Below are 27,735 nucleotides of genomic sequence, written 5' to 3' on the forward strand. Positions count from 1 at the left end.
TACTCTATTTTGACAATGAGTAAGTTCAGTGGACATACTGAACCCTTAACCATTCACCAAGTCCAGTTGATTAATCCTCGTCATCATGTTGGTTTTATTCATGAAGTAAATGAAAGATTCCAGTGTTCTTAAACACCACCTGAAGAGGAACACTGCAGACTCCTTGAGGGAAAGTCACGCTCCAGTTATGAGCACATCCCATGGTACAACCTTTAGAACAATGGGTTTTTCTGGTTTAAGAAGTGGTTTTCTGTGTAATTTCAAGGGAATCTGCAACCGTGGAAGAAAAAATATTGAGAATCAATGAGTGAGCCAACAACAAGCCATAAAGAAAAGTAAAAACCATTCAGAATGCTGTTTTGCAGGTACATCTAAGCTGCATTTGAGGTCATATGCTTGGACTTCCTTTCTCTGAGCTGTGTCCATTAGATTGTGAAAGTATGCTTCTAATATGTATAAGGCAACATATTTATTGAGACTCTACTGTATACAGGGCTTGAGATGAAGCCATGCTCATTTATGTTATTTCTGTTCTATGCTACTTTAAAGTAAAAATGTTTTAGTTTTTAAATTAAATTAATTTTTAAAGTTTAATTTTTGTTTTGTTTTATTTTTTCAAGATAGGGTTTCACTCTGTGGCTGTGTCTGCCCCACATCTCATTATGTAGACCAGGCAGGCCTTAACTCACAGAGATGAGTTCTGCACTCTGAGTGCTGGTATTAAATGCATGTGCCACTAAGCCTTGCCAATTTAACATATTTGAGCCTGATTCCTAGTTACTATGTCATATTGTTTTTTTTTTAAGTCCTGGAAAGTTATTTTTTGTTTGTTGACATTTGCAAGTTAACCCTGAGATGATACATTTCCACTCTATCAACAGTCCTCACAGCCTAGATCATATGTCACTAGTACCATTGTGTCCATTCAGATAAGTCTTTAGGAGGATGGAGATTTGCTTGCTTTCCTAGCATGAATTACGGCTTTGAAAGATGGGATAAATGAAGAATTCTGAGTCCTCCTGTGTTTTCTGTGGTGCTTTAGTTCCATGCTGTTCAGAGATAGAGGGGAGCAGTGCAGTAATCTTTTGATCACAAGAAAATGAGGGGAACAAAGTTGTCATGGAGATAGAGAGGTGCCAAATTAAGATGTCTGGAGCTTGCCAAAGCATCTGCCATTTGACAGGTGTGCCAGTGACTCTCAAAACTTGACCCTTGGTTGTCTGCCTATATCTCTGTACATGCTTATGATTTAAATACTTTAGGGAGAAAGTAGTAAAATAAGTGAGGTCATGTGTTGACAAATCTAGATAACTTCCTTAAACTACAAATCTCAGAAGAAATATTTCCATCCCTTTATTCATTCAATAAAACTAATTGACAAAGAGAAGCCACATTTTAAATACACCAATCTCATAAATTTTAGCCATCCATTTTCATGAAGCAGGAACAAATTGTTCAGGAAAATGCAAATGCTTTCTCTAAATGTCCTATCACATTCTTTTAAATTGTTAAGTAGTATACATGTGTTTTCATGAAGGCACAAAAATATGTACATAAAATTTATACACAAGTATTAACTGTTATTTTTAAATTGGTTTTGATGTTTTTATGAAAGAATATTAAAATTGTAAGCTCTACTTCAAAACATTTACTAAAGGCTTTCAATGCACAAATTCTCCACAAAGGACCACTGGAGTTTGTGGAAGGAATTATATGAGGTGATATAGAAAAGATATGGGATATCCTTCAATACTGAGAGAAAAAGCACAACCAAACTGGAGGCTTTAATGACAAAATGTTAGCATAGGTGATAAATACAGCCTGCAGAAGCCAAAAGTAGAATATAAAGCACATGAGGAAATACATCCAAGAAGAAGATTCATTTGCAGAATTAACAAGAACTTGAATATGAGAGGAGAATATGGAGGAAAAAAGAATACATTGCTTATGGAAACATGGCAGATGTTTGTTTTCTGGTGCGGAGGTTGAGAAGTGAGGTAGAACCATCAAGATGTCCCATAAGGTTGAAAATCATCCGTAACCAGCAACTTTGTTAAGATTTTTTTATTGTATGTGTCGGAGTGTTTACCTACACATGTGTTTGTATACCACATATGTATAGTCTCGCCAGACCAGAACAGAACACAAGCAACCCTGGAAGTGGATTTACAAATGATTGTTAGCCAACCTGCGGGTACTGGGAAGTGAACTCAGGTACTTTGTAAAAGCAGCTAGTACTCTTAACCACTAAGCCATCACTTGAGCCCTAACATTTATGTTTTACAATAATGATTCTCAACTTAGCATCACATGGAAAGCCAGAGATGGGCTTTTAAAGCCACACTCTGGGTAAAGTATTTTAGGATTTCAGACATCATCTCCAGGAATCATAAACTTCTGGTTTTGCTTCTGATATGGGGTATTCTGTAGCTCCTGCTGGCTTCAAATTCACTATGTAGCCAAGGATTACTTGAATTTTTGATCATCTTGCCTTGTCCTTTTGAGTACAGGGATTTCAGGTAAGTGTGCTTCCCGAGAGCTGCTTCATGCATTTCTGGGGATGGGAACCAGGACTTTGTGCATACTAGGTAAGTACTTTGTCATTTGAGAAACACATATGAGTTGTAAAGCTCCTCAATGATTCTAATTCAAGCCAGTAGATGACAGGACTGTCAGAGAAGAGCTTCTGTGAGTTCTGGAAGAATAGTGCACCACCAACAAACATGAAGTTATGATCACTGAACTGCTTTATATAGTATGGCATACCAGTTTTCAGTGGACATGACTGGATCTACAAATAGAATGCACATAATCCTGTCATACTGCCTGTACTAACTCTTCATAATGCTACAGTTGTACTCTATACTGACACAGCACCAGAGGCCCCTCAATTCTTCCCTGAATACAAATAACTCATTAGGCCATAAAAAAGAGTTAGCAAACCTCAAACAAGCAGATTCGATTTTATACACAGAAACTTCGATTGAAAAATGTCTCTCATAAAACATTATTTACAGAGATAGTTTTTTCCCTCACCTGTGTTTCCTTACAAGGTTGGAATGAGAAATTCTGCAGGAGTTTAGTGAGAGCAAGTTTCATGTTCATGAGAGCAAACCTCATACCAATGCAATTCCTGGGTCCATACCCAAAGGGCATGTATACATAAGGATTGATCCTGCCCTTGTTCTCCTTGCTGAACCTGGAGACACACAGTAATGACAAGTTAGAAAAGGATAGAAGCATAAGATCTACATACATGAATTTACCTTTAGACATCTAACCAGACATACAGGTAGATTAGGAAGGTTTCACTGAACTGATTCTAGGTATTTGGCTCTGAGAATTGTACACTAAAAGTCCTTTCTGTCCCCCTTGCCCTAAAAAAGTTTCCGTGAGATAAGACAAATTCTTTAGACAAAAAAATGTATCCTATGTGCCTACTAGAGTTATGTGGTAGGGATAATGAACCACTGTCTGATTAAATCAGAGTTCCAATTTACAGTGGTATTTAATGCCTGATACTATAAATCTGGAGGTTATATGCACTAGGGTTGAATGTACTACAGTTGTTTTGCTAAGTGGACATGGTATCAAACTGTCTTCTGAATATTCATGTTTATACACAAAAACTAGTGCTGCTATTAGTTTGGTCAGAGAAGCTTCTGATTGCAGTGGAGACAGTTAACACAGAGACTCATAACTGGTCTAGATGCTGAGAATGAGTGATTGTGGAGTGCTCAGCACTTAATGGACATCTGTATCATCCCCTGTAAGGCTCAGAGAGCATCTCATAAGAGGGATCAAAATAAGGTAAGAGCCAGGGAATTAAAGGGGTGCTGTGAAACACTATCCTCTGGACCTGACACAGCCATTGTACGCATGAAAGCCCAGCAGCTGTGGTTGCATAACAAGGCTAGACCATGTTGACACACTCCATCAAGGATTAGGGAGGGAGCTGGAGAAACATCACCTCTGTGGAGAGCTGTTGACAACTAATGATTCCTTGGGTAGGGATATTCTTTTTATGGTGTAGCCTTGGTGATTTGTCCATTCTTCATTAAATAACTCCTAGACCTGCACTTATGCAAGCAACCCTAATTAAAATCACGATTCACAAGACAACAGGACGACATGAATAGAGGAGGAAGACTTGATGGGGACAAGCAAGGATTCAACAAGTGTGCAAGGGAGACGTGATAGGAGGCAAAAATGACAAAAATACCTCATACATACGTGCAATTGTCAAAGAATAAAAAATAACCAAAATACTCTTTATATGCATGCTATTGTCAAAGAATAAAAGCAAATGGGGGAATACATGTCTTAAAAGTCTCTTCAAGATAATGCTGGGTTCCATCTCTCAAAAGCATGTGTCAGTTAGACTGAAGGAAAGCGGGTTCCTGCCTCACACTTAAGTTGGTCATTTGTTACTTGATGAAGGAGGATGAAAACACTGTATTTAAATTCTCATTTTTTATTCCCATCTCCCTTCCCCTCTCCCTTTTTCCCTTTCTCTGTCATTCTCTTCACAGAATGAAAATGGATACTAAATCCCATTTAGATCATTTTTTCATAAGAGAGACTATAGTATATACAGCCCAGCAAAATTCATAGCGGTTTCCCACTACTGGAATTCTGATACCTTTCAGGGCGAAATTCTTCAGGCTCTGGCCAGTATTGTGGGTCACGGTGAAGAGAAAAAATTGGTATTATCACTACTGTCCCCTTGGGAATAAACACACCATTCATTTCCACATCTTCTTTACAGACTCTCTGAAGTCTGTCAGAAATTGAGTATAATCTGAGTGTTTCACTCAACACCATGTCTAGGTATTCCATCTCCATCACTGTATCATAGCTGGGAGGTGCCTGGGAAGAAAGAAAAAAAGGTTTGTTCTGGGATTTTAGATTACCTTTCAATTGATCTGCATTGTACTGTTGAGTTCTCAGTAGTCCAAAGTTGAGCCAAGCATTGCAAAGGTCATAGGCACTTATAATACATTTTAAAGGATTTTAAAATTGTTTTATTTTATGAGTGTAGCTGTTTTGTCTACATATGTGTATGTGTGCCACATAAGCACAATGTCCACAGAAGTCAGGAGAGGGCATCAGGTCCCTTGTGACTGACATTACATACAGTCGAGGGTTGCCATTTGGGTACTGGGAATTAAACCTAGATGGATTTTCTGAAAGAGCAGCCAACGCTCTTAACCATTGAGCTATCTGTCCAGTCTCTTACAGAATGGTTAGAATAACGATCAATTGGGCTTTAAAGATATCTCAATTTGTGAATTGTCTAGTATGCAATCCTGAGTTCAGATACGTATCATTCATAAAGCCAGACATAATGGCTCACATCTATAATCCCAGCAAAGTAGGGGAAGGGACAGAGACAGGGCATGCCTGGTGATCCTTTTCCAGACTGCCTAACCAATTTGATGATCTCCAGATTCAGTGAGAATACCTGTGTCAAAAGCCATGGTGGAGAGTGATTTAGAAAAATACCCAGTACAGGTCTATGATATATATGTGTGTGTGTGTGCGCACACACACACACACACACACCAATTTTTGTGATAAGAAGCTGCATTTTTTCCCCTTCTATTCTAAGCACAGTCCATTCACCTTATTGGGCAGAGCCACATCAATCTCCTCCCGCAGTTTCTTCTGGATATCAGGGTGAGTAGCCAGTAAATACAGGGCAAAGGCAAGGGTGCTGCTGGTGGTTTCATAGCCACCAAAAATAAAAATAATTGACTGGGCCATGATTTCTGCGTCAGACAGAACTGAAAGTAAGAAAACATTTCAGGAAAGTCAGGTCAGGGTGTACCAACACAGAAGAGATAAGGAGATAATCAAACAAGGCTCCTGTTTCGCTAGAGAGAAGTATGGAGAAGTCCCTCAGTCACCCTGGGACCGTTATCACTTTGACATCCATGTGACAGCCAGAGAAGGAAAAGTTTGCTTCAGTCAGGATTCTCCCAAGGTCTATGCTATGTTCCTCCTCAGTGGGCAGTTTCAAGACACGTAGCATATTCTGTTTTTTAAGATTTATTTTTATTTTTTATTTACATATATTTGTGTCTGTCTGGGAGTTTTGGTTGACTTTCAACTGAGTATGGTATTCTTGAGTTGTCAGTATATGCAAAGTTGACTTAGCATAGCAAAGGACCTAGGCACTTACAACACATTTTAATGTGTTTTAAAATTGTTTTAGTTTATGTGTGTAGGTGTTTTGCCTACATATATATTTGTGTATGTGTATTTGTATCTGTGCGTGGGTGCCATGTATGTGTTTGTTGTGGCTATAGTGTCTAGAAGAGAGTATATGATTCCCTAGACATGGAGTTTTATAACATTTATAACATTGTGAGCTTTCAGAGGTAGGTGCTGGGAACTGAACTCCAGTCCTTTGTTGGAGGTTAACAATTTCAATTTTAATTCTTCACCTTTGGTAGAGGTTAAAAGTTTTAATTTTAATTTTATTTTTAATTATTTATGTGTGTGTACTAACATGTGTAGAAGTTCCCATGATGAACAGAACATGGCGTTAAAGTCCATATAGCTAGAGTTACATGCAGTTGTAAACCTTTTGCCAGGAGTGCTGTGACTCTGCTGTTGATAAAGTTTTTTTCCCAATTAGTATAAGTCCTTGCTACGACATTGAAACTGGACTATAAGCCCATAGTCAGTGGGTATTTTTATAGTTAATATCTATTTTAGAACTCGAAAATAAACAGGTCAGAGGATATGTAGCTCAGTAAGTGGAGTGCTAGCCTGGCATGAATAAAGCCATGGGCTCAATCCCCAGTGCTGTATAAACTAGGCATGGTAGGACAGAAGTTAAAAGGTCATTCTCAGGCACACTATGAATGTGAGGCCAGCCTGGCCTACATGAGACCTGGTCTGAAAAGGAGCAGGACATATTGACCAATGATGTGGGAGGGATTTCTTTCTAATCTGTTTCTTTCATTGGTTAATTAATAAAGAAACTGCCTAAGCCCATTTGATAGGTCAACCCTTAGGTGGGTGGAGTAAACAGAACAGAATGCTGGGAGAAAGAAGCCAAGTCAGGCAGTCGCTATGATTCCCCCTCTCCAGACAGACGCAGGTTAAGATCTTTCCTGGTAAGCCAGCTCGTGGTGCTACACAGAATATTAGAAATGGGTTAGATCAATATGTAAGAGCTAGCCAACAAGAGGCTGGAACTAATGGGCCAGGAAGTGTTCAAAAGAATACAGTTTCCGTGTAATTATTTCGGGGAAAGATAGCCGTGTGGAGCTGGGCGGGAATGCAGCCCACCACGCTCCATCAACAGAGTGGCGCTCCAACGTGATGGACTAAATCCACTTAAAAACCTGAGAGGGCTTTTAAAAAAGGGAGAGAGAGTTTAACACAGCTTTGGCTGTTTGTGGGTTGTGTGCTGCAAAGAAATTTTCCCTACTCAGCAGCAGGAAAAAAACTGGCTGTTTTAAAATGCCGGCTTTCTGGGCTGTGCCACCATTGCGATCTGTCTGGCTCCTGTGGGAGACAGAGCTTTTAAATGGAGCATTTGGAGTAAAGTGCTACGGCTTGCTTGATGGCAATGTGGACTGCTGTCTGCCTGGAACTGTATGTGGCTCAGGGGCACCAGATGGCTCTGAGGCAGGAGCGGCTCAGCTCTGACATGCTGAACTGTGCTGGTCTCAGGCAGGAACTACCGTATTTACCATAATAACAGCGCACTTAAGGTTTAGACTGGTAGTAAACAGGCAGTACCGTATTACTTGTACATGGTGCAACTTAAGCTTTTAAGAAGTGCTTAACATTTCAAGAAATGCTCCTGGATAGTAAAAAAATTACAAATTCACAATAGAACAGATTTCAGACATAGAAGATCTATAAATGAGTCACAGTGTTGGATAAATGTATGTAGGCTTGGGAGAGAAAAGAAAAAAATATAGAGAATAAAGTTAATGTCTTAAAAAAAGGATAAAGTCTTTAAAGAGACATAGTACAGATAGTTATAGATTAAAAGAAATAAAGAAAAATGGGCCACGTGGAAATGGAAAATTCACAGAGAGTCTGGATTCTTTGTATTGTGTTTTCTTTAGAATTTTTGACTGTAAAGGAGCTAAGTACAGAGAGACATTTCACTATATGGGCTGCCAAGCAGAACCAGAATGGATATAAGGGTATTATGACTTAAGGATTTGGGTCTAAGGATATGATGCTTTGGAAAGGGTCTTCTTTTGTTTACACAGAGGACGAGACCCTATTGATTGCCTCTATCCCAATATGGTATGATAGACCCATGCCTTCCTGAAAGGTTGCTGTGAACACCCTCAAAAAATTACTTTGCTCAACTGCTGACTGAGATGAACCTAGCAGACAGGTTATCCCATAAAAGACCTGAATAACAGTGCCCCCATTCATCAGGAAGCAGTTTGGAGAGAAAAAACTGTGCCATTGTTCCCAAATATGGTTTATAAATGTTCTTTTACATTTAAAGGGGGATATGATATAGATATGAATAATTTGCATTGGTGTGGATTTTAAGGTCAATTTTGTTATATGTATATGCATATTTCTAATCTTGATTAAGGTATTGTGATTGTATAGTTCATTTTAAAATGTAATGTACATAGGTTGTTAATGGATAATTATTGATAATAGTCAAGCTTGTAGTCATGTTAGTTAGATTTTCTAGATATGCATAGATATATTTCAGATAAGCATTCTTCATATCTTTCAAAGGCTACAGAATATGGCATTTTAAATGTTTTAATAACGTAGGGCTTTTCATGACAATGAGACACGTCTGCTCCTGGCAGCACCAATCTACTTCAAGAGGACGATGGGAATCAAAGAGGCTTTTTATGGAGTTTGATAGCCATTTGAGCAAGAAACTGCTCTTGCCTGGACTGATGCATAAACTGGACAGAAAGAACCCTTAGAGAGAGGACTGCTGAACTTGCCTAAAGATGAGATGATCTTTCGGGGTTCCTGATTTATGAAAGAGTCTACAAGACATTCTGCAGGACGCAGCAGATAATGACTGACTGTCTTTGAAATTTCCTGCTTCATGGAAGAGTCTGCTGGATACTACGGGCCTGAAGGCCAAAGATGGATGCCCCAGTGGTACAGAGGAACTTTGGGTGACTGTACAGGCAGCGAGATGTCTCTGTCATTTCTAGAGTTTTGAATTTCTTGTTTACTTAGGTCATATTATATCCTTCTGGAGTCTTTGATGGAGTTGAGGAATGGTTAATTATAGTTTTCCATTATTGATAAAGAAAAATTATAGTTTTCCATTATTATGATAAAGAAAAGTAGATGTAAATATTGTAACTGTAATTCTTGCTTGATAACTGTTTTGTTATATGTAATTTTACTATGTTAAAGTTAAAGCCTTTCTTTTTTGTTTAAACAGAAAAAGGGGAAATGATGTAGGAGTAATTTCTTTCTAATCTGTTGCTTTCGTTGGTTAATTAATAACGAAACTGCCAGGCCCATTTGATAGGTCAACCCTTAGGTGGGTGGAGTAAACAGAACAGAATGCTGGGAGAAAGAAGCCAAGTCAGTGAGTCGCCATAATTGTCCCATTCCAGACAGACGCAGGTTAAGATCTTTCCTGGTAAGCCAGCTCATGGTGCTACACAGAATATTAGAAATGGGTTAGATCAATATGTAAGAGCTAGCCAATAAGAGGCTGGAACTAATGGGCCAGGAAGTGTTCAAAAGAATACAGTTTCCATGTAATTATTTCGGGGAAAGCTAGCCAGGTGGCGGGAAGCCATGTGGGAGCCGGGGCAGCAGGGAAGCTGCCTGATGCACCTCACAACAGACCAATTTGAAGTTAGTTGATCACATGAAAGTGTTTAAAGTTGACAAACTGGAGAGAATTCCAAACAAAACACATGATGACTTTAAAACACAAATTTGGGAACCTAGAAGATCATATTGCTATATATAAGCAATTGTGTGCACGAGAAATAAGGAAATAGGTAAGAATGGAAGATTCCCTTTACATTAACTTCTGATGTTCACATCTAGAATAAAGTCTAGAAATTAACAACCACAATAGTAATAATAGTTTTAAATTAAAACATAAACATAGATGGGAGGCTGGAGAGATGGCTCAATAGGTATGTGTACTTGTTGCACATGCCTGAGAACCTCAGTTTGAATCCTTCGGTCCCTAAGTCAAATCCTGTGTGGTAACACACTCCTGTGGCCTCAGCTCTGTGGATCATAGGGACCTTCTGCCTTCCAGGCTAGCTCCAGGCTCAATAAGAGTCTCCATCTGGAGAAAATAAGGCAGAGAGTGATTGAAGAAAATACTTCGTGCCTTCCTCTGGTATCCACAGAGATATAGGGGTGTAAACATGTGTACACACTCATGCACGCATGCATATAATATCCAAAGAGGATAAAAAGTAATTTTTAAGTATGGAAGAATGAAGAGAACCAGTGTGTTTCTACAAAGAGGTTTTCCCCAGATGCAATGTTTTTAACATACAAAGAGAAGTAAACAATCACTATAGAATAAGGTAGAGAACACAGGCACAGCAGGGGTTCCCAGAAAACATAAGCATCATTTGTGTATATGCCTCCTAAATGGATGTTTAAATTTAGATGTGTGGGTCAAGTTCCCAGTCAGTGTGCTGGGAAAGACTGAAATAGCACCTGTGTAGAGCTAGGTGACACACAGAGGCCACTGAAGACTCCCATCATGGCTACCCTTTGGAACGAATTTGTGCCCATGTGCTTCTAGACAATTCCATGTAGATGATAGCCATGTCCTTCTTTCAGTAACCTGACAGAGGTATTCTTCTGCTAGAAAACCTTCCCCCTCATTTTCTGAGTGATGTGACCACTCCCTGAGAGCTTCCTTGTTCGTAGACTAGGGGGTCCTTGGTTACCTTTATGAGACTCTTTGTCTTTGGAATTATTTTGAGTGTTCATCATCAGCTGAAGAAAATCCACTCGGTGCTGGAAACAGAAAGAGAAGTTGCAAAAATAGAAGGTCAGTGGTGTGGTCAGAGGTCAGAGGTAGATCAGGAGTGCAGAAACCCACCCTTCTTTCTGAGAATGTAGCTCCCTTAAATTCACAAATGTGGTTAGTGTTGCTTGAGTCCTTAAGGAACAAAAGCAACTGTAGCTGAACTGGAAGAAATCTAGCTGACTTATCAATCATTTTACAATAAATTACAATAGGTATAAACTTAAAAAATAACATTGTTTTTTTTGAAAATGTTTTTGTAGGAGATGAAAATAGTATTTCCCTTGTTTTAATCATTTTTATCTGTTCTTAGAGATTTTCATAGATGTATACAATGAGATATAGTCATACCCACCCCACCATTTCTTCCATTAGATTCCTTCAAGATCCCTTGTAACATTTCTTCTTCCAAAACTCATGACTTTTTTTAAAAAAAAATAACCCTTTGAGTCAAAGTGCTGCCCATATATCCCTGTCTGTTGGGTCATTCACTGGTACATGGGAAACCTATTGGTGGCTACACCCTCTCTCTGCAGCCATTAAGTATTAATAGTTCCTCACGTGGTGTAGGATGGTCTTCTTTATATGTGTTGCTTTCATTGGTTAAATAAAAAGACTGCCTTGGCCTTTTGATAGGACAGCAGCTTAGATAGGCAGAGTAGACAGAACAGAATGCTGGGAGAAAGTAAGCAGAGTCAGGCAGACGCCATGCTTCTCCTACCCAAGAGGGATGATGGTTAGACTCATGCCAGTAAGCCACAGTCAAGTGGTGATACACATTAATAGAAATGAGTTAATCAAGATGTGAGAGTTAGCCAGTAAGAGGCTAGAACTAATGGGCCAGGCAATGTTTAAATGAATACAATTTGTGTTTGTTATTTTGGGTGTAAAGCTAGCTGTGTGGGAGTCGGGCAGAATGAAAAGCAGGCCTGCTCCCCTCATCACTATACTCATGGAGGTATGGGATTTGGAGAGGTCCTCCATCATCTATGTTGGAGATTTGTTGGTGTTATCTTGTGCTGGTCCTGTGCCTTGTCATTTTTTCTTAATTCCAATCCTTACACAGTGTGCTCTTGATTTTATTTGTTTTGTTAAGGGTTAATTCCTGACTTATTCTCAACCAGTTTTTCAAAATTCCAAATTTTCCTCTCCAAGAAAGAAAAATATCATTTTCTCTCTCTAAACATAACCTTTTCTACTTTTAGTGATAGATGAAGGGAAACACACAGCTCACATGTTCACAGCCCAACATATTACATACTCTGTATCTCTCAGGAGATCACCACTTTTACCTTCTCATCAGAGTTCAGCCGGTTTTCCTTCATTCTATCCACAAATTTTTTGAAGAATGCTATCGAATCCTTTGGGTATCTGGAGACATTTAGCATCTCATATATTGGTGTAAGAAATGGAAAGAGTACTGAAAAGGATAGACAAATAATAAATTTTAGTGGAAATACAGGTTTTATGTAGTGAAATCATGAAACAGTCTAAAAAATAAGTCACCAGTGTCTCAACCAAACCATTCTCTCTGTGACGTTGCTCACACTGGGTCACCATTATAATGCTCCTTCTGCATTGAGGAGTAGTGAAAGGAATAATTCTGACTCTTGGATTTAACTCTGCTCCTGTAGTTTGTGTGGATCCAAAATACAGACAGGGCCATTGACATGGTTCAACAGCTGAAGGGACCTACAGAATAGCCTAACAACCTGAGTTTGATCCCTGCATCCCACGCTGTGGAAGTAGACAATCAACACATGCCATATAAACATCAAAGCACATGTCCACAAACATAGACAAATAAATCAATAAATTTCTTTTTAAGCAATAAATAAACAAACAAGTAGATAAATAGGTAGATTTCTTATTAGCTGATAAGTAGTAAAGAAAGAACAGTCAAGGTAGCATTTGTTTTTCAGTTGGCATGATAAAAACAAAATTAGCACCAGAAAGGATATTTGGAAAATCAGATGTCTGTGCAAATTAATTATATAAATATCCTTATCATATAATAATCTTACTAAATAACCACCAGTTCAAGAAATCCAGCAGGAAACTGGAAAATTTATTGAGATACAGTTTTGTGTCAGAGTACTTGCCTAGCATGCTCGAGATCTTGTGATCTCCTTCAAGTAGCAAAAGAATACAAAATGTCTCGAGAGAGTATGTGATGTGGGAGTGATTTCTTTCTAATCTGTTGCTTTCATTGGTTAATTAATAAAGAAAACTGCCTTGGCCCATTTGATAGGCCAACCCTTAGGTGGGTGGAGTAAACAGAACAGAATGCTGGGAGAAAGAAGCCGAGTCAGGCAGTCACCATGATTCCCCCTCTCCAGACAGACGCAGGCTAAGATCTTTCTTGGTAAGCCAGTTCGTGGTGCTACACAGAGTATTAAAAATGGGTTAGATCAATATGTAAGAGCTAGCCAATAAGAGGCTGAAACTAATGGGCCAGGCAGTGTTCAAAAGAATACAGTTTCTGTGTAATTATTTCGGGTAAAGCTAGCCATGCGGGAAGCCGGATGCCAGGAACGTAGCCTGCTGCCGCTCTTCACAACAAGTATGAAATAAACCAAGACCATATAGAGAAAAGGTATGGGGAGGTTTATGTTGTGGGATAATCTTTTGGTACAATGTGAAGATGTCTTTCTGCTAAGACACTTTTGGATTGGTTTAATAAAGAGCTCAATGGCCAATAGCTAGGCAAGAGAAGATAGGCAGGACTTCCAGTAGGAGAGAGGCATCTGGGAAGAAGAGAGGTGTAATTCACCAGCAAGATGTGGGGCCAGGGGGTTGGAATTGGGAGTCAGATGTACATATGGAGCATAGGTAATGAACCACGTGGTAGAAGGTAGATTAATAGAAATGGGTTAATTTAAGTTATAAGAGCTAGTGGGAAACAAGCCTAAACTAAGGCCAAACTCTCATATTAATAAGAAGTTTCCATGTCATTACTTGTGTTCTGGTGGTCCAAATAAAGTACAGCCACAGGCTTACAGCCTTAATTTTTTACATCTCAAATATCAGACTTTACAGTGTGAAATAAAATTTTAAAACAACTAACTCCAGGGCAGGAGAGATGACTCATTGGTAAAATACTTGCTGTGCAAGCACTGGATCTGAGTTTGATACCCAGCACCTCTGTAAAACCAAGGTCAAAGACAGGTGACCAATCTCAGATACAGAGGAAAATCACATGATCTCCCTCAGTTCCAGAGTCTAGCCTATAATGAAAAATGTAAATATGTGAAAGGTATAAGTGTGGTTATAGGATAACGCTCAAAAGGAGACAAGGAGAGGATGATACTTGGTGTTGAGGATGGAATGTAGGGAAAAGGACAAAAGTGCTGTGTATGGAAAAGTAATTGACAGAGAAAATATTAAAACCCCAAATGAGGCAAGTGCTAACTGTACCCATCACATACACACACCAAAAAATTACTACAGGATCTGGAGAGATTGCTCTACAGTTAGAACTGGCTGCACTTAGAAAGGACCAGGATTTGATTCCCAACACACATGTAGCTTCTCTTAAGCATGCATAACTTCAATTCCAGGAGATTCAATGCCCTTTTATGGCCTGGGCTGGCCTTTAATTCATGTGGTATATATACATGCAGGTAAAACACCCATACACATAAGATAAAAATAAGTAAATCTTTTAAAATGTTAAAGCAATTCAGCTATATAAGAGACATGATCTAAAAGCAGACACTAGCACACCTAGCTTAGGTTTTTAATTGCGTTAGGACTAAGGAAATTCTAATCAAAACCACAGGTCCAGCCTGCAGCATATCCAATAAGCAGCAATGATTAAAGTCATAGGAGAGCCAAGTGTTGGGTGGGACATAGAGAACCTGGAACTCTCCTGCATTTCCAGAAGACATATAAAAAGCTGCATCTATCGTGAAAAACATATGTTTAGTTGTTTAATATGTTTAAATGGGGTTACTTTGTAATGCAGGAACAACAATTTTGAATATATCTCAGAACATTAAAACAAATATTTAAACGTAACCTTGTATTGAAATGCTCATAACAGCAAAATTCATGGCAAACATATAAAACTAACTTCAATGTCTGTAAACTAATATAGAATATTACTCATTCATAGACATAGGAGACAGTTACAGTAGTGTCACTTAATAATGTTCTAAATGACAGAGGCCTGTCACAGAGACTGTATAGTCTATGATCCCATTGATGTGTAATATGCATATATAGATAAAATGGTGGTTGCTTAGGTCAAGGCTGCTTGAAGGACAATGGTGCAAATTTGCATCATGGCTAGAACAAAGTCTTCTGCAGTTGACATTGGTAGATCATCAGTCAGTGCAGACCCCTGACTGATCAAAGTGCTGAGAATAAGTGACTGTTGAGTGCTGAGTTCTACATGGAGCATCTATATCAATATCCCCACCACTCCAGGCTCAAGTAACATCATGAAAACTGATGTGGGGGTAAAGTAAGGGCCAGGACAGGTGGTGTGATGATCTGGGGTTCTGTTCTGTGTGCTATGAATGTTTTATTACCATTGGTTAATAAAGAAGCTTCTTTGGGTCAGAATGTAGCCAGATGAGAAATCTGAACAGAGATATATAGAGAGGGTAGGCAGAGTCAGGGAGACGCCTTGTACGTGCCAAAGGAGACAGATGCTGGAAGTTTACACGGTAAGCCACAGCCTTGTAGTGAAATACAGAATAATAGAAATGGGTTAATTTAAGATGTAAGAGCTAACTAATAAGAAGCCAGAGCTAATAGGCCACGAAGTAATGTAATTAATATGGTTTCTGTGTCATTACTTGAATCTGTGCAGCCAGGAAACCAACAAGCAGTCTCCGTTTACAATGTGAAATACCATATCCTGGACACAGCATGGCCCACTCTTGAACTTATCACCTACATGAGATCACATCAATAATATTGGTCAACATCCTAGCAGGCAGAATTTGCTGGACTTACTGTTTGGCCAAAAAAAAAGAAGAGATGGGGCATTAAATTGAGAGAAAGGTGTGTTGGGGTGTCTGTGGGAAGTGGGGCTGAAAATTAGGGAAGGGTATAATCAAGATAGATTGTATACCTTTATGACATTGTCAAAGGATAAATAAAATAATTATAAAATAAAGAGAGGAGCAGTGTGTTAAGCCTTTAATCCCAGCACTCGGGAGGTAGAGGTAATGGGATCACTGTGATTTCAAGGCCAACCTGGTCTACACGGCAACTTCCAGACAAGTTGAACTACACAGTGAGACTCTCTCTAAAAGAAAATTAAGTTCAAAAACAAAAGTAAGGATATACATGTCTTACTGCCTTAAATATTGGATTGTGCCTTTATATACAACATGATAAGTTTGTGAATTACATGTCAGGTGAATTGTATACCAATAGAGCTGTTAGCTTTGGTAAGTGTGGAAGAGAAAGGAAGAACTTCAAACATGGCTACAGAGAAGTACACTGTGTCAAAAGGCAGAAGAACATTATACGTACCTATTGACATAAATAATGGATCAAAAAAATCTAATTTTAATAGCTTCTTGGTCTTTTCCATAAAAGGATCATTTGGGTTGTTGAGGGAATCGACGTTCACACCAAATGCCGTGCTCGTAATGACATCCAAGCTGTAGGCCCCTAACACTCTGAGGAGATAAAGATGTGGGAATTTACCACATTCAGCAAGAAGCTTGAAATAATTTATATTCTTTGGCAAGACTGGTGAAACCAACTCAGTTAGCCAAGCACCTTCCCCTGCTACCCACACTTCACCCTTGTGAACTTGATACTGTTACATTTCTTTCTCAATTGTACATTTTGTCATCTAGTGTCTAAAAGGGGAAGAAGGAGCAGCTAGACATGTGAGACACACAGAAAAATGACCCTTCTGCCCCTGCTGCCCTTCCTCTCCCAGAACCACAGTTGATGGACCATTACTCACTCTTTCAAGATAAGAGGCTTGCCTTTCTCTGCCTCTCTTCTCAAGTATTTTACCAAAATATCTCCATAGTGTTCAACAATGGGGAACATCTAAACACAGAACACAAAGGCATCCATGGATGTTAGGTGTGAAGACTCAAGTCACACAAACATTTCAGCTAACAGTCCTTTTAGTCACCTCTTTGAGTTTTCCACTGGTGAAGGTGGGAGACAGCAAGGCTCGAATTCTCTTCCACTCCTCATCCTTAGCTGATGAGACGGCTTTACTCATTATGCCCCCTGGGCCAAAACTCTAGAGTCAAAAAATATAAATATTGTTCTCTGTAAGTACAAACCTTTCCATGGTTGCAAAGTGCTAGGTGAATATTGGTGTATAACAGTTTGATTGTGACTGTATACTATGGATCAAGCCTCATCCTAGAGGCAAAAGTGGTCAGAATTTCCTCACAACCTTTAGACATCAGGTGCTCACTGGGCTGCCTGTTGAACTTTTAAACATTTTTATTCCAGGATCCTTGTAAATTTAAATCTCTCTGTGGTTTAATAATTAGTTTCAGGGTTGGGGAGGGGGTAGAGAAGACAGGAAGAAAACATGGTAGATTCTCCAGAGTTATGTAGATGGCAAATAGCTTGGGGATAAATAGAAAGTGAACTTTGTATCACACAAGTTCTATAGCTCCATATTTACAGCATAGGCAGTGTGAAAATTGATGCCTTGATATGGTGTGTGATCGTGTGTGCATATGCATGCTCATGTATGTGTTTGTCTGTGTCTGTATGTGTGTGTGTGTGTGTAGAGTAGAATACTGGTGTGCATTCTCATTTGGAGAACAGAGGTATGACATCTTCCTCTATACCTCTACTGTATTTTTTTAGGCAGGGTGTCTCAATGAATATAGAAGGGTCTGGGTTGGCTAGAATAGCCATTCAGCAAGTCCCTAGGACCCACCTATTTCTAAATACTGCTCAGAAAAAACACACACATGCTGCTCCACCCAGGTTTTATATGGATGCTGGGGATCTACACTCAGGTCCTTTACCAATAGGGCCATTTCCCTAGCCTGAGACACTTTAAAGATTTGATCTTTGGGTTATTTTCTAGATTTGTTTTAGTATTGTGTATATGTATGTATGCATGTGTGTATGAATGTATGTACTTATGTATGCAGTTTAATCAGAGGTCAGAGGAGTGAGTTGGATCTCCTAAAGCAGGAGTTAGAGGTGATTTGAGCTGCTGGATGTGGATGTAAGCAACCAATCCCCCATCTTCTTTTAGAACTTTCAGCCACTATATCATCTCTCTAGACCCTGGTTTATTGGTTTGAGGTAGTTTGTTTAGGAATAGTGTTGTAGGAATCATTTTTCCTTAATTTTTTCTTCAGTGATAAAAGGGAAAATATAATTCTATTTCCCTGGTGGGAACTTTGTTCTATTTTCCACATTTATACTATATACTAATGTGGAGCTTCACAACTGCTGTCATATCAAAGCCCTCAGCACAACAGGAATAAGTGGAACCAGCTTCCCTTGATGAAGGGCAGCTGTAAACTAGCCCTTCAGCCAACTCCACCACATGACCAAAAGCTGAATGAGGACCAGAGAGATGGCTCAGTAGGTAAATGCGCTTGCTGCCAAGCCCAACAACCTGAGTTCATTTCCCAGGATGCAGGGGGTAGAAAGAAGGAAACAGAAGGTTTCACCAGACAGAACAGTGGGATAACCATGATTTAAAAAGAGAGAACATTGAACAAAGTGTCATACCACACGAAAATTTACCATAAATAAAATCATAGATTTAAGAACTAATCTCAAGCCAGGCAGTGGTGATGCATACCTTTAATCACAGCACTCGGAAGGCAGAGGCAGGTGGATCTCTGTGAGTTCGAGACCAGCCTGGTCTACAGAGCTAGTTCCAGGACAGGCTCCAAAGCCACAGAGAAACCCTGTCTCGTAAAAAAAAAAAAGAAAAAAAAAAAAAGAGCTAATCTCAAAATGATGTTTTTTTACACAAGAGGGCCAGGTGACTAGTCATCAACTTGACACTGACAAAACAATATACTGATAAGGAAAATGGATACAAAATGAGAGAAGAAGGCAGGCTGTATATGGAGGGCTAGGAGCCACACTCTATTGCGTGTGTTTGCCACTGCACGAATCTAGATCTGTGAAAAACTGCACTGTACCACACAGACATAAGAAAGGACCCATGAAATAGGAAATGTAAACACAATCTAGATGACAACAGTGTACATCTACAAGTAGATACAATAATATAGTATATTTATACTTCCTCACTAGTAAAATGAATACCCAGACCCTGCTTGTATATTATTGTGGAAACCACTGTGAATCAACATTTATTTCTTTTTCAAAATTCACTAAGTAGTCAAAGAGGTGGCAGTGCATACTCTTATACCCAGCAATTAGGAGGCAGAGGCATGCACATCTTTGTGAGTTCAAGACAGCCTGGCCTACAGAGTAAGTTCCAGATTAGTCAGAGCTACACAGAGATACACTGTCTCTAAAAAACCAAAGAAAACAAACAGAACAATTTCAATAGGTAAAATTAAAGGTTTGTATTCTTAAAAAGGAGAGTCTTGGGTGATGGTTCAACAGTTAAGGATGCTTGCTGATCTTCTGGAAGAGCCAGGTCCCAGCACCCATGACAGGCCCCGCCAACTGATTGGAACACTAATCTAGTGGATCTCAACCCCTTTTTTTGGACTCCACAGGAACCTACACATGTATGGCATTTACTTTTATAGACACATGCAGTGGGACAATGGTCTTGTACTCTTTAAAGGTTGTCAGTTGTACTGGTTTAATAAAATGCTGATTGGTCAGTAGTCAGGCAGAAAGTATAGTTGAAACAACCAGCCAGTAAGTAGAGGTGGGGTGACAAGAAGAGGAGAATTCTGGGAAGAGGAAAGACTCAGTCTGCATTCCTCACCCAGACACAGAGGAAGCAGGATGAGACTGCCTTACTAATAGAAGTTACCAAGCCATGTGACCAGCACAGACAAGAATTATGGATTACTGTAAGGTGTAAGAATTAGTTAACAAGGAAGCCTGAGATAATATGTCAACCAGTTTATAATTAAAGTAAGCCTCTGTGTGTTTCTTTGGGACTGTGAGGCTGTAGGACCAGGCAGGATAGAACCTCTGTCAACAGACATACATATATACATATAAATAAAAATAGCAAAAACAAGTCTTTAAATTTTTTAAATTAAAAAAGTTACCTACCCGTCGGTTTGTGAACACAGAATAGCAGTCCTTCACTAGTACATTTTTGATCATCTCTATGTCCGTGATAGCTAACACAGGTGTTTGACCATCATGTAACCTGTGCAAAGAACACAGCTGATTAACTGAAGCCAGGTTCTGAAGTTGGAGCCCCAAATACTCATTTTGATTCCAATGTTACATGACCCTCACTCTGGTTATACAACATGTTGTCACACTAATTCCAAGTCCAGCTTAGGGAGTCTGACCACAGACCCATGGAGTCTTTGTAAAGTGACAGGTGATGTCATTGAAGACACAACGAGTCACTTAAAGACAAAACAGTTTGTAGTGGGAATCTCGTAGAGTCATTATATCTTTGGTAAGCATTAGGATGATAAAGTTGTTTCTCACTGTATGGATGATAATGGCAGAATATATTAGTTTCTTGTTCAAGGCTCCAAGACCTTGAGGAAATCATAGTTGAGAACAGTGATTGTTTTCTATGAGTTATAGTCATTTTCTCTATGGGATTTCCATCTATTGCATGTCTTTTGTCACAGTACTATCCAGGCATGCTTGGAGGGCTTGAATTATTGGCTACTGCAACAATGCACAATAGGGACTAGAATTGCAGGGGTGTGATTATTTCTTTCAGAGAACATGTAGAATAAATCAAAGCAGCTTTGGCATGAGGAGCTTGTTGTACCCCAAACACAACCTTTGTGTAGAATCAATAAATACATTTCTTATCCAAGATTTGAGGTTTAGTTCACAAAAACTTCCTGTTGCGAGTGAGCCTAAAATTAAATTCTGGAATTTCTTTCCTTTGAACATCCCACACAACAGGAAGCACCAGACATTTGGTGCCCAGTGTCATGGGTTCAGATATGAGAGAGGTCTCGATACTCCAGGACTGGGGAGATTATGCTCAGAGCAGGAAGTTCTCCAGTATAGGATCAGGACTTGGGGATTTCCCCATCTCAGGAGCAGCAATACGCTGGTTACTTCGTGTTTGTTAAAAGGAAATGGAGTGAATGTGAGAGAAAAACAGCTTACAGAACTGTTGGTAATAGTTACCAGACATTGCTATTGGTCTCATGCAACTCCCTTCAATGAAAACTTGGGGTATGGAAGCCAGTGTTGAGAACCTAATGAACTCATGTGAGAGAGGAGCCTATATATCCCAGAGAGGAGTCAAGATTTGCTCTTTATGTAATTTGACCTCAAACACTCTGGATGCAGGCAGAGTGAGGAATCACAGAAAGGTCCATCTGAATTTGAACAGGAAAGTAAAAAGGAAAACATTCAGGCTAGCAATTGTCCATCAGCAGAGGAGAATGTTTCCTCACAGGAAGACAGGAATGTTGTTTCAGAGAAAGAAGAAAGTGAGGAGGGTCAAGGTAATGGAGATGAGACACTGAAAGTAACAATTAATAAATGGGACCTTTTGAAACTGAGAAGCTTCTGTAAGGCAAAGGACATGGCCAGAAAGACAAAATGGTAGCCTATAAAATGGGGAAAGATCTTCACCAACCCCACATTGGACAGAGGAATGATTTCCAAAATTTATAAAGAACTCAAGAAACTAGATATCAAAATACTAAGTAATCTAATTGAAAACCGGTGTATGGATCTAAAGATAGTATTCTCAACAGAAGAATCTAAAATGACTGAAAGACACTTAAAGATTTTTTTTAACATCTTTAGTCATCACAAAAATGCAAATCAAAACAACTCTGAGATACCATCTTACTCCTGTCAGAATAGCTAAGATCAAAAATACTGTTGACAGCTTATACTGGAGAGGATGTAAGTGGAAACTCCTCCATTGCTGGTGGGAATGCAAACTCATGCAGTCACTTTTGAAATCAGTATGGCAGTTTCTCAGAAAATTCAGAATCAACCTACCTCAAGACCATACCATACCACTCTTAGTCATATATTTAACAACTGGAGCAGAAAAGGAGTTGGCCAAGTAGAACAGAAATTGCAAGATATCTACATAGATCAATTAGATCTCACACATTGAGTGTATTTTATTAATTTTACCTTCTACTCATTCCTCTACTGGACTCATTATGCCAAGGGAAAATATTATTTTAGAATGTATATCATAATCAGAATGAAAAGTTAAAAACCTCTACAGAAGAGGTTTCTAAATTAAATATAAAGGAAGAATAAGATCTCTTCAATTGTCAGAAATGGATCCAACTGAGAGTGTAGTATCTTAGACAAATGTTGAAATAATGCAATGATGGGTAATTCATGATGACTAACAGAGCCTGTAGCAATTATTTAGGTGAAATCAGCAACAGATACCCCCAAAGTAAATAACTTCAATTTACAAAAAGAACTGAATGGATTCTTCCCCATTTAGTAAATCTATTTCTGGAGCTCTTACATTTTATACTGATGCAAATAAATTAGGAATGACTGGTTCTACAGCATGAAAGAAGTAAAGTATTCCAAAGTCTATATACCTCAGTCAAAAAATCAGAATCATATGCTTTTCTAAAGATTTATTAGATTGTGATGGGTCAGGCTCTTAATATAATTCCTGATTTTCAATATTCATGATTAGCTGTATTACATATAACAACTGTTCAACTTGTACACGATTATTCAGAATTTACTCTATTTTTCATACAATTGCATATCAGGATGGTAATTATCCATTTCTTTATCATTCCCATTGTTTTATACAGGATTGACTAGGCCATAAGCGAAAGGAAATGAAGAAATTGATAAAATATTAATAGAAATTATTTTATAATCTTCAGAATTTTATAAAACATCATGTTATTAGTAAAGGTTTAAAGTAAAAATTTATATTACCTGGTGATAAGCTAAAGAAAGTATTAAAAATTATCCTACTTGTTTTTGGTATAGTTCAATTCCTTTACATGTAAGAAGTAATCCTAAGAATAATCAAAGAAATGAAATTTGGAAAATGTATATATTTCACATAACAGAATTTGTAAAAAATAAAATATATACATCATACTATTGATACATACTCAGGATTTCAATGAGTATCTGCCTAAGTTCTGAAGAGGCTGATTCTGTAATTACTCCTTTATTAGAAACAATGGCTATAAAGGGGAAATCAATGCAAATTAAACATAAGCACCTGCTTACATTTTCAGTAAAATAAATCATTTTGTGTAATTATAACTAAACACAATACGGGGATAGCACATAAACCTGGACAAACAATTGTTGGACGCTCTAATCACACTTTAAAAGAGATGTCATTAGATGCCATTTCTGAAAGTATTTTTAGAGCAAGGCCAATGGTTTGGATGCCAATGAGTTGTTGACACCATTGCAAGCTCACCTATGATGATTCCAGTCCAGAAACTCTCTCAAAGAATATTAAGAAGAAGTCATAGGATGATTGGATTGATGGTTGCTGTGGTAAGGAAATTATTGTATTGACTGTAACTGTTGTCCTGCCTGAACTAGCCCATCTCAAAAACATAACAAAACAAAATAACAAAAACACAAAGTCCAGAGTCCACGGAACGTCAAAGCCTTTCAAAAAGCCACCATATACAATGTTCTCAAGATAATTAGTCCTGTGAATCACGGCGCTTAATGACACATGGCATCACTTTAAAACAGTGGGGCCATTACTACAGTTCTGGGCAGGTGTTGTCCTGCACAAGTAGAGTACATCCCCCTAAAAAGAGTCAACTCCATGGGACTTTCCAGAATACTCACCCCCACATTTTTCCATATTTTTTATAGCACATAGCATCAAATTTCCATATACCCTGGAATGAGAAATAGCATGAAATCCATTATTGTCCTGTATGTGCCAACCCTTCTGTAGCCAGGCAACCAAACCCTCAAATCCCATGAAATAAAATTTACTGTTTCTGACAGAGAAAAGTTCTTCAGTAACGTTTAGGGGTACCAGCAAGATGTTTCAGTGGGAGAAGGCTGAGTGACAGTGCAGAACATCTGACACCTTCCTATGGACTCTGCATGCACAGTCATAGTCATACACATGTGCACAGCAGCAGATACACACAAAATAATAATAATATCTTAATAAGAATAATGAAATTGTTTCGCAGAATTTGCAATCAAAACATAGAACGTCTACAAGAAAATCTGAGCTGATGGCAGTGTGAGCTTTGCCACTTGCCCTCTGAACGTGAGCTTGGGAATGTCTGTTGTGGACTGACCATAGGCCAGGTGTCAAAGCAGGTTCATCACAAATAGACTTAAATGTGGCACATGACATGCTTATTATTGAAGTTTCTAACTTCAGTTGTTTTGTTGAATTTTCCATTTCGCAGTGGTATTGCCTTTAATATCTTTAAATGAAAATACAAAGTACATTGTGCAGTCCAGTATGTCTCGGGTTACACACTTGCTGCTCACACTCATGCACAGACTGCTGCCTTTAAAGGAAGAGAAGGTAGGTCCACGTCTGTGTTAAATCACTTGCTGGCATGTCTATATCCCTGGATCCCATTCTCAGCACCACAAAATCGAAACAGAACAGAAAACCTGTCTTTAGGGCTGGAGACGTGACACCGCAGTTATGAGCACTTGCTGATCTTCCCGAGGGTACAAGTTCTGTCCACAGAACCCACACCCAACACCTCACATTCATCTGTTTCTCTGGCACCAGGGAACCCAGTGCCCTCTTTTGGCCTCTGTATGTACTGCACTTATGTGCATAAACCCACATGGATATGTATAAAATCTTCTTTCTAAAAGAAACAATAACTAACCTGGACTTTAGTTCTTACAGAAAGAGACAAAAGCAAAATAAGCTAGACTCAAGAACCACCACCATGTCGTGAAGAGTAAATGGTGAGACTAGAGCTATAGAAGTCGTTTCAGGGGTTCAATAATTACACAGAGAACCCAAGGACACGAATTGTCCCCCAAAGGTGTGTATTTATGTCTCTGATAACCTGATCCTGCATAAATATTCAGCAAAAGGAGAAAATGATGCCCATGAGTTGGATACAAAGGGAATTTTATTTAGTTCATACTGGTTGATGTCCTAGAAGCTGGAAACTCCCTCAAGATTTTCTTCAAATAAATACAGAAGTGCCTTCCTGGATCCTGCCCTGGGTAAGAAGTAAACTTCTTTTCCTGCTCACAAAGTCTGAGCTCCTGAATATCAAGATTAAATGGCTTGGAGATCTTTGCATTTTACCAAAGACAAACCTGAGGCTCAATAATCTGACATCAGGGCCAGTGAGATGGCTCCGATGAGAAGGCACTAGCCACCAACCCTGACAACCTGAGATTCATCCCTAGGACTCAGATGATGGAAAGAGAAAACTGACTCCCACAAATTGTCCCTTGACCTACAAATGCATGCTGTGGCAATACACACTCACCCAAAATTAATAAATATGGGAGAAAGTTGACAATGGGGGCTGTGGAAATGGTTCAGTGGGAATAGCACACCATAAACCCAGAGAGGTTGAATCCCCAATATCTGCATAAACGACAAATCAGGGTTAAAGTCCTCCAGTATCCCCACTTGCACGAGGCCAAGACAAGGGATCCCTGGAGCAAGCTGGCCACCTAAACTAGTCAAGTCAGAGAGAATTGGGTTTGTGAAAGACCCTGCCTTAAAGTATAAAGTGAAGAGCAATCAAGAAGACATCCAGTACAGCCTCTGGCCTCTACATGCACACGTATATCCATGCATAGGGACCTGAACACATATGGGCACTCATGCACATGTAAATACAGGCATACACACTATAAACACACACACAAACATTTGATAGTTTTAAGTTGGCAATAGAGCCCTAAAAAAATCACTGAACATTCTCTAGTATCATGAGAATACACAGTATGAGGGCCTGAAATCATGTTATTATTTCCTATCAAGGAGCATTTAACAGAACTAAACCATTTTTGTCCAACGGGAATCAACACTTACCTCATAGTAATTCATCAGAGTTCCTAAAAATGGCAGAGGTTTGGGTCCAGGAATTCCCTGTTTCTTAAAAACATCATGGTTACGGGTCCCGTATCTATAGAGTGAAACAGAAAGTCTTGTGACCACACATACAGCAGAGAGGAGATAAACATGACCGAAGCCAAATCATGAAACATACCAACAACTTGGCTGTCCCTTCAGATCCCAGAGCTTAGGGACAGGGTGAGGGGTCCAGTGTACATGGCAGCCCATGGTTTGTATACGCTCCTACTGAGTTCTGGTGGGTCTAGGGATAACCTGAAAGTCACTCGGGTCAGACCAAGACTAAATCTTATCAGAAACCCCCTCAGCTCAGCAAGAGGGAGTTGAAAGTGTGTATGTGTGCCCAGCAGATCTGCATAACATAAATATGAACTTTAATAGTTAGTGTCACTGGGCCTTTAGTACAGTAGTAGAGTGCTTGACTAGCACATATAGGCTCTGGTTTGAGACCTCTTTCTGCCAAAAATAAAAATGCAAAATGAACACAATTATTTCATCTCAAGCCTTCAAGATGACTGCACAGGTAAAGGGATTGACTTCCAAGTTTGACAGCCTTAGTCTGACCCACAGGATCCCCTAATAGGAGAGAAAAGATTCCCCAAAATTTTCTGTGACACACACACACACACACACACACACACACACCTGTCTCACGTGCTTCCTCTATTCCCATTAAATAAAAACATGCAATTTCAAAGTTTTTTACAAGAGTTAATTTTAACTTCTGTTATCACGTTTTTTTTTCAGTTTTTTTTATTAATTAATTTATTTAATTATTAAAGATTTCTGCCTCTTCCCCGCCACCACCTCCCATTCCCTCCCCCTCCCCCAATCAAGTCTTCCTTCCTCCTCAGCCCAAAGAGCAAGCAGGTTTCTCTGCCCTGTGGGAGGTCCAAGGACCACCCACCTCCATCCAGGTCTATTAAGGTGAGCATCCAAACTACCTGGGCTCCCACAAAGCCATTACGTGCAGTAGGATCAAGAACCCATTGCCATTGTTCTTCAGTTCTCAGTAGTCCTCATTGTCCATTATGTTCAGCGAGACCGGTTTTGTCCCATGCTTTTTCAGACCCCGGCCAGCTGGCCTTGGTGAGTTCCCGATAGAACATCCCCATTGCCTCAATGTATGGGTGCACCCCTTGCAGTCCTGAGTTCCTTGCTCGTGTGTTATCACGTTTTATAATTGTATTCTGGTGCCTGTGGAAGGCATTAGGTCCCCTGGGACTGTAGTTACAGATGAAGTGAGCCACATGTGGATAGCAGGATTCTAGCCTGGGTCGTCTAGAAGAGCAATCAGTGCTCTTAACCACTGAGCCATCTCTCCAGCCCCTGCTTTCTTTGTCACTTTTGACCTTGCACTCAGTACCAGAATACAGGTCTGAATACAACCCCAACCAGAGGACACCGTGGAAGAGGAACTTTGGTGGTTACTCACCGGTATAGGAGCACCAGGCTGATTACCAGGAGCACCCAGGTTTCCAGTGAGAGAATTGAAGTCAGGTCCATCGTTGCCTGGTGTCAGCAATGTGCCCCTCTGTGTTCTCCCTCTAGCTGTGTGCTACCCTTTGCAGGGCTTCTCTTCCACTAGTGGTGCTGAAGTGTGCCCAGCCTGGGGTGTTTATAC

At 39.4% G+C, this 27,735-nt stretch overlaps 1 protein-coding gene across 1 annotated transcript; it reads right to left on the reverse strand.

Annotated features, from left to right (window-relative positions):
- LOC130870851 (cytochrome P450 3A11-like) lies at window positions 1-27,644 on the reverse strand. Its single transcript, XM_057763751.1, has 13 exons — window positions 27,547-27,644; window positions 26,070-26,163; window positions 23,870-23,922; window positions 20,165-20,264; window positions 17,097-17,210; window positions 16,920-17,008; window positions 16,475-16,623; window positions 12,277-12,404; window positions 10,905-10,974; window positions 5,626-5,786; window positions 4,643-4,869; window positions 3,037-3,199; window positions 1-270 (listed from the first exon to the last, which is right to left on the reverse strand). The coding sequence occupies exons 1-13, from the start codon at window positions 27,615-27,617 to the stop codon at window positions 175-177; spliced, it is 1,515 nt and encodes a 504-aa protein (XP_057619734.1). The 5' UTR covers window positions 27,618-27,644; the 3' UTR covers window positions 1-174.
- Between the last annotated feature and the right edge of the window lie 91 nt (window positions 27,645-27,735).

Source organism: Chionomys nivalis, chromosome 3, assembly GCF_950005125.1.
Source record: "Chionomys nivalis chromosome 3, mChiNiv1.1, whole genome shotgun sequence".
NCBI classification, from domain to species: domain Eukaryota; kingdom Metazoa; phylum Chordata; class Mammalia; order Rodentia; family Cricetidae; genus Chionomys; species Chionomys nivalis.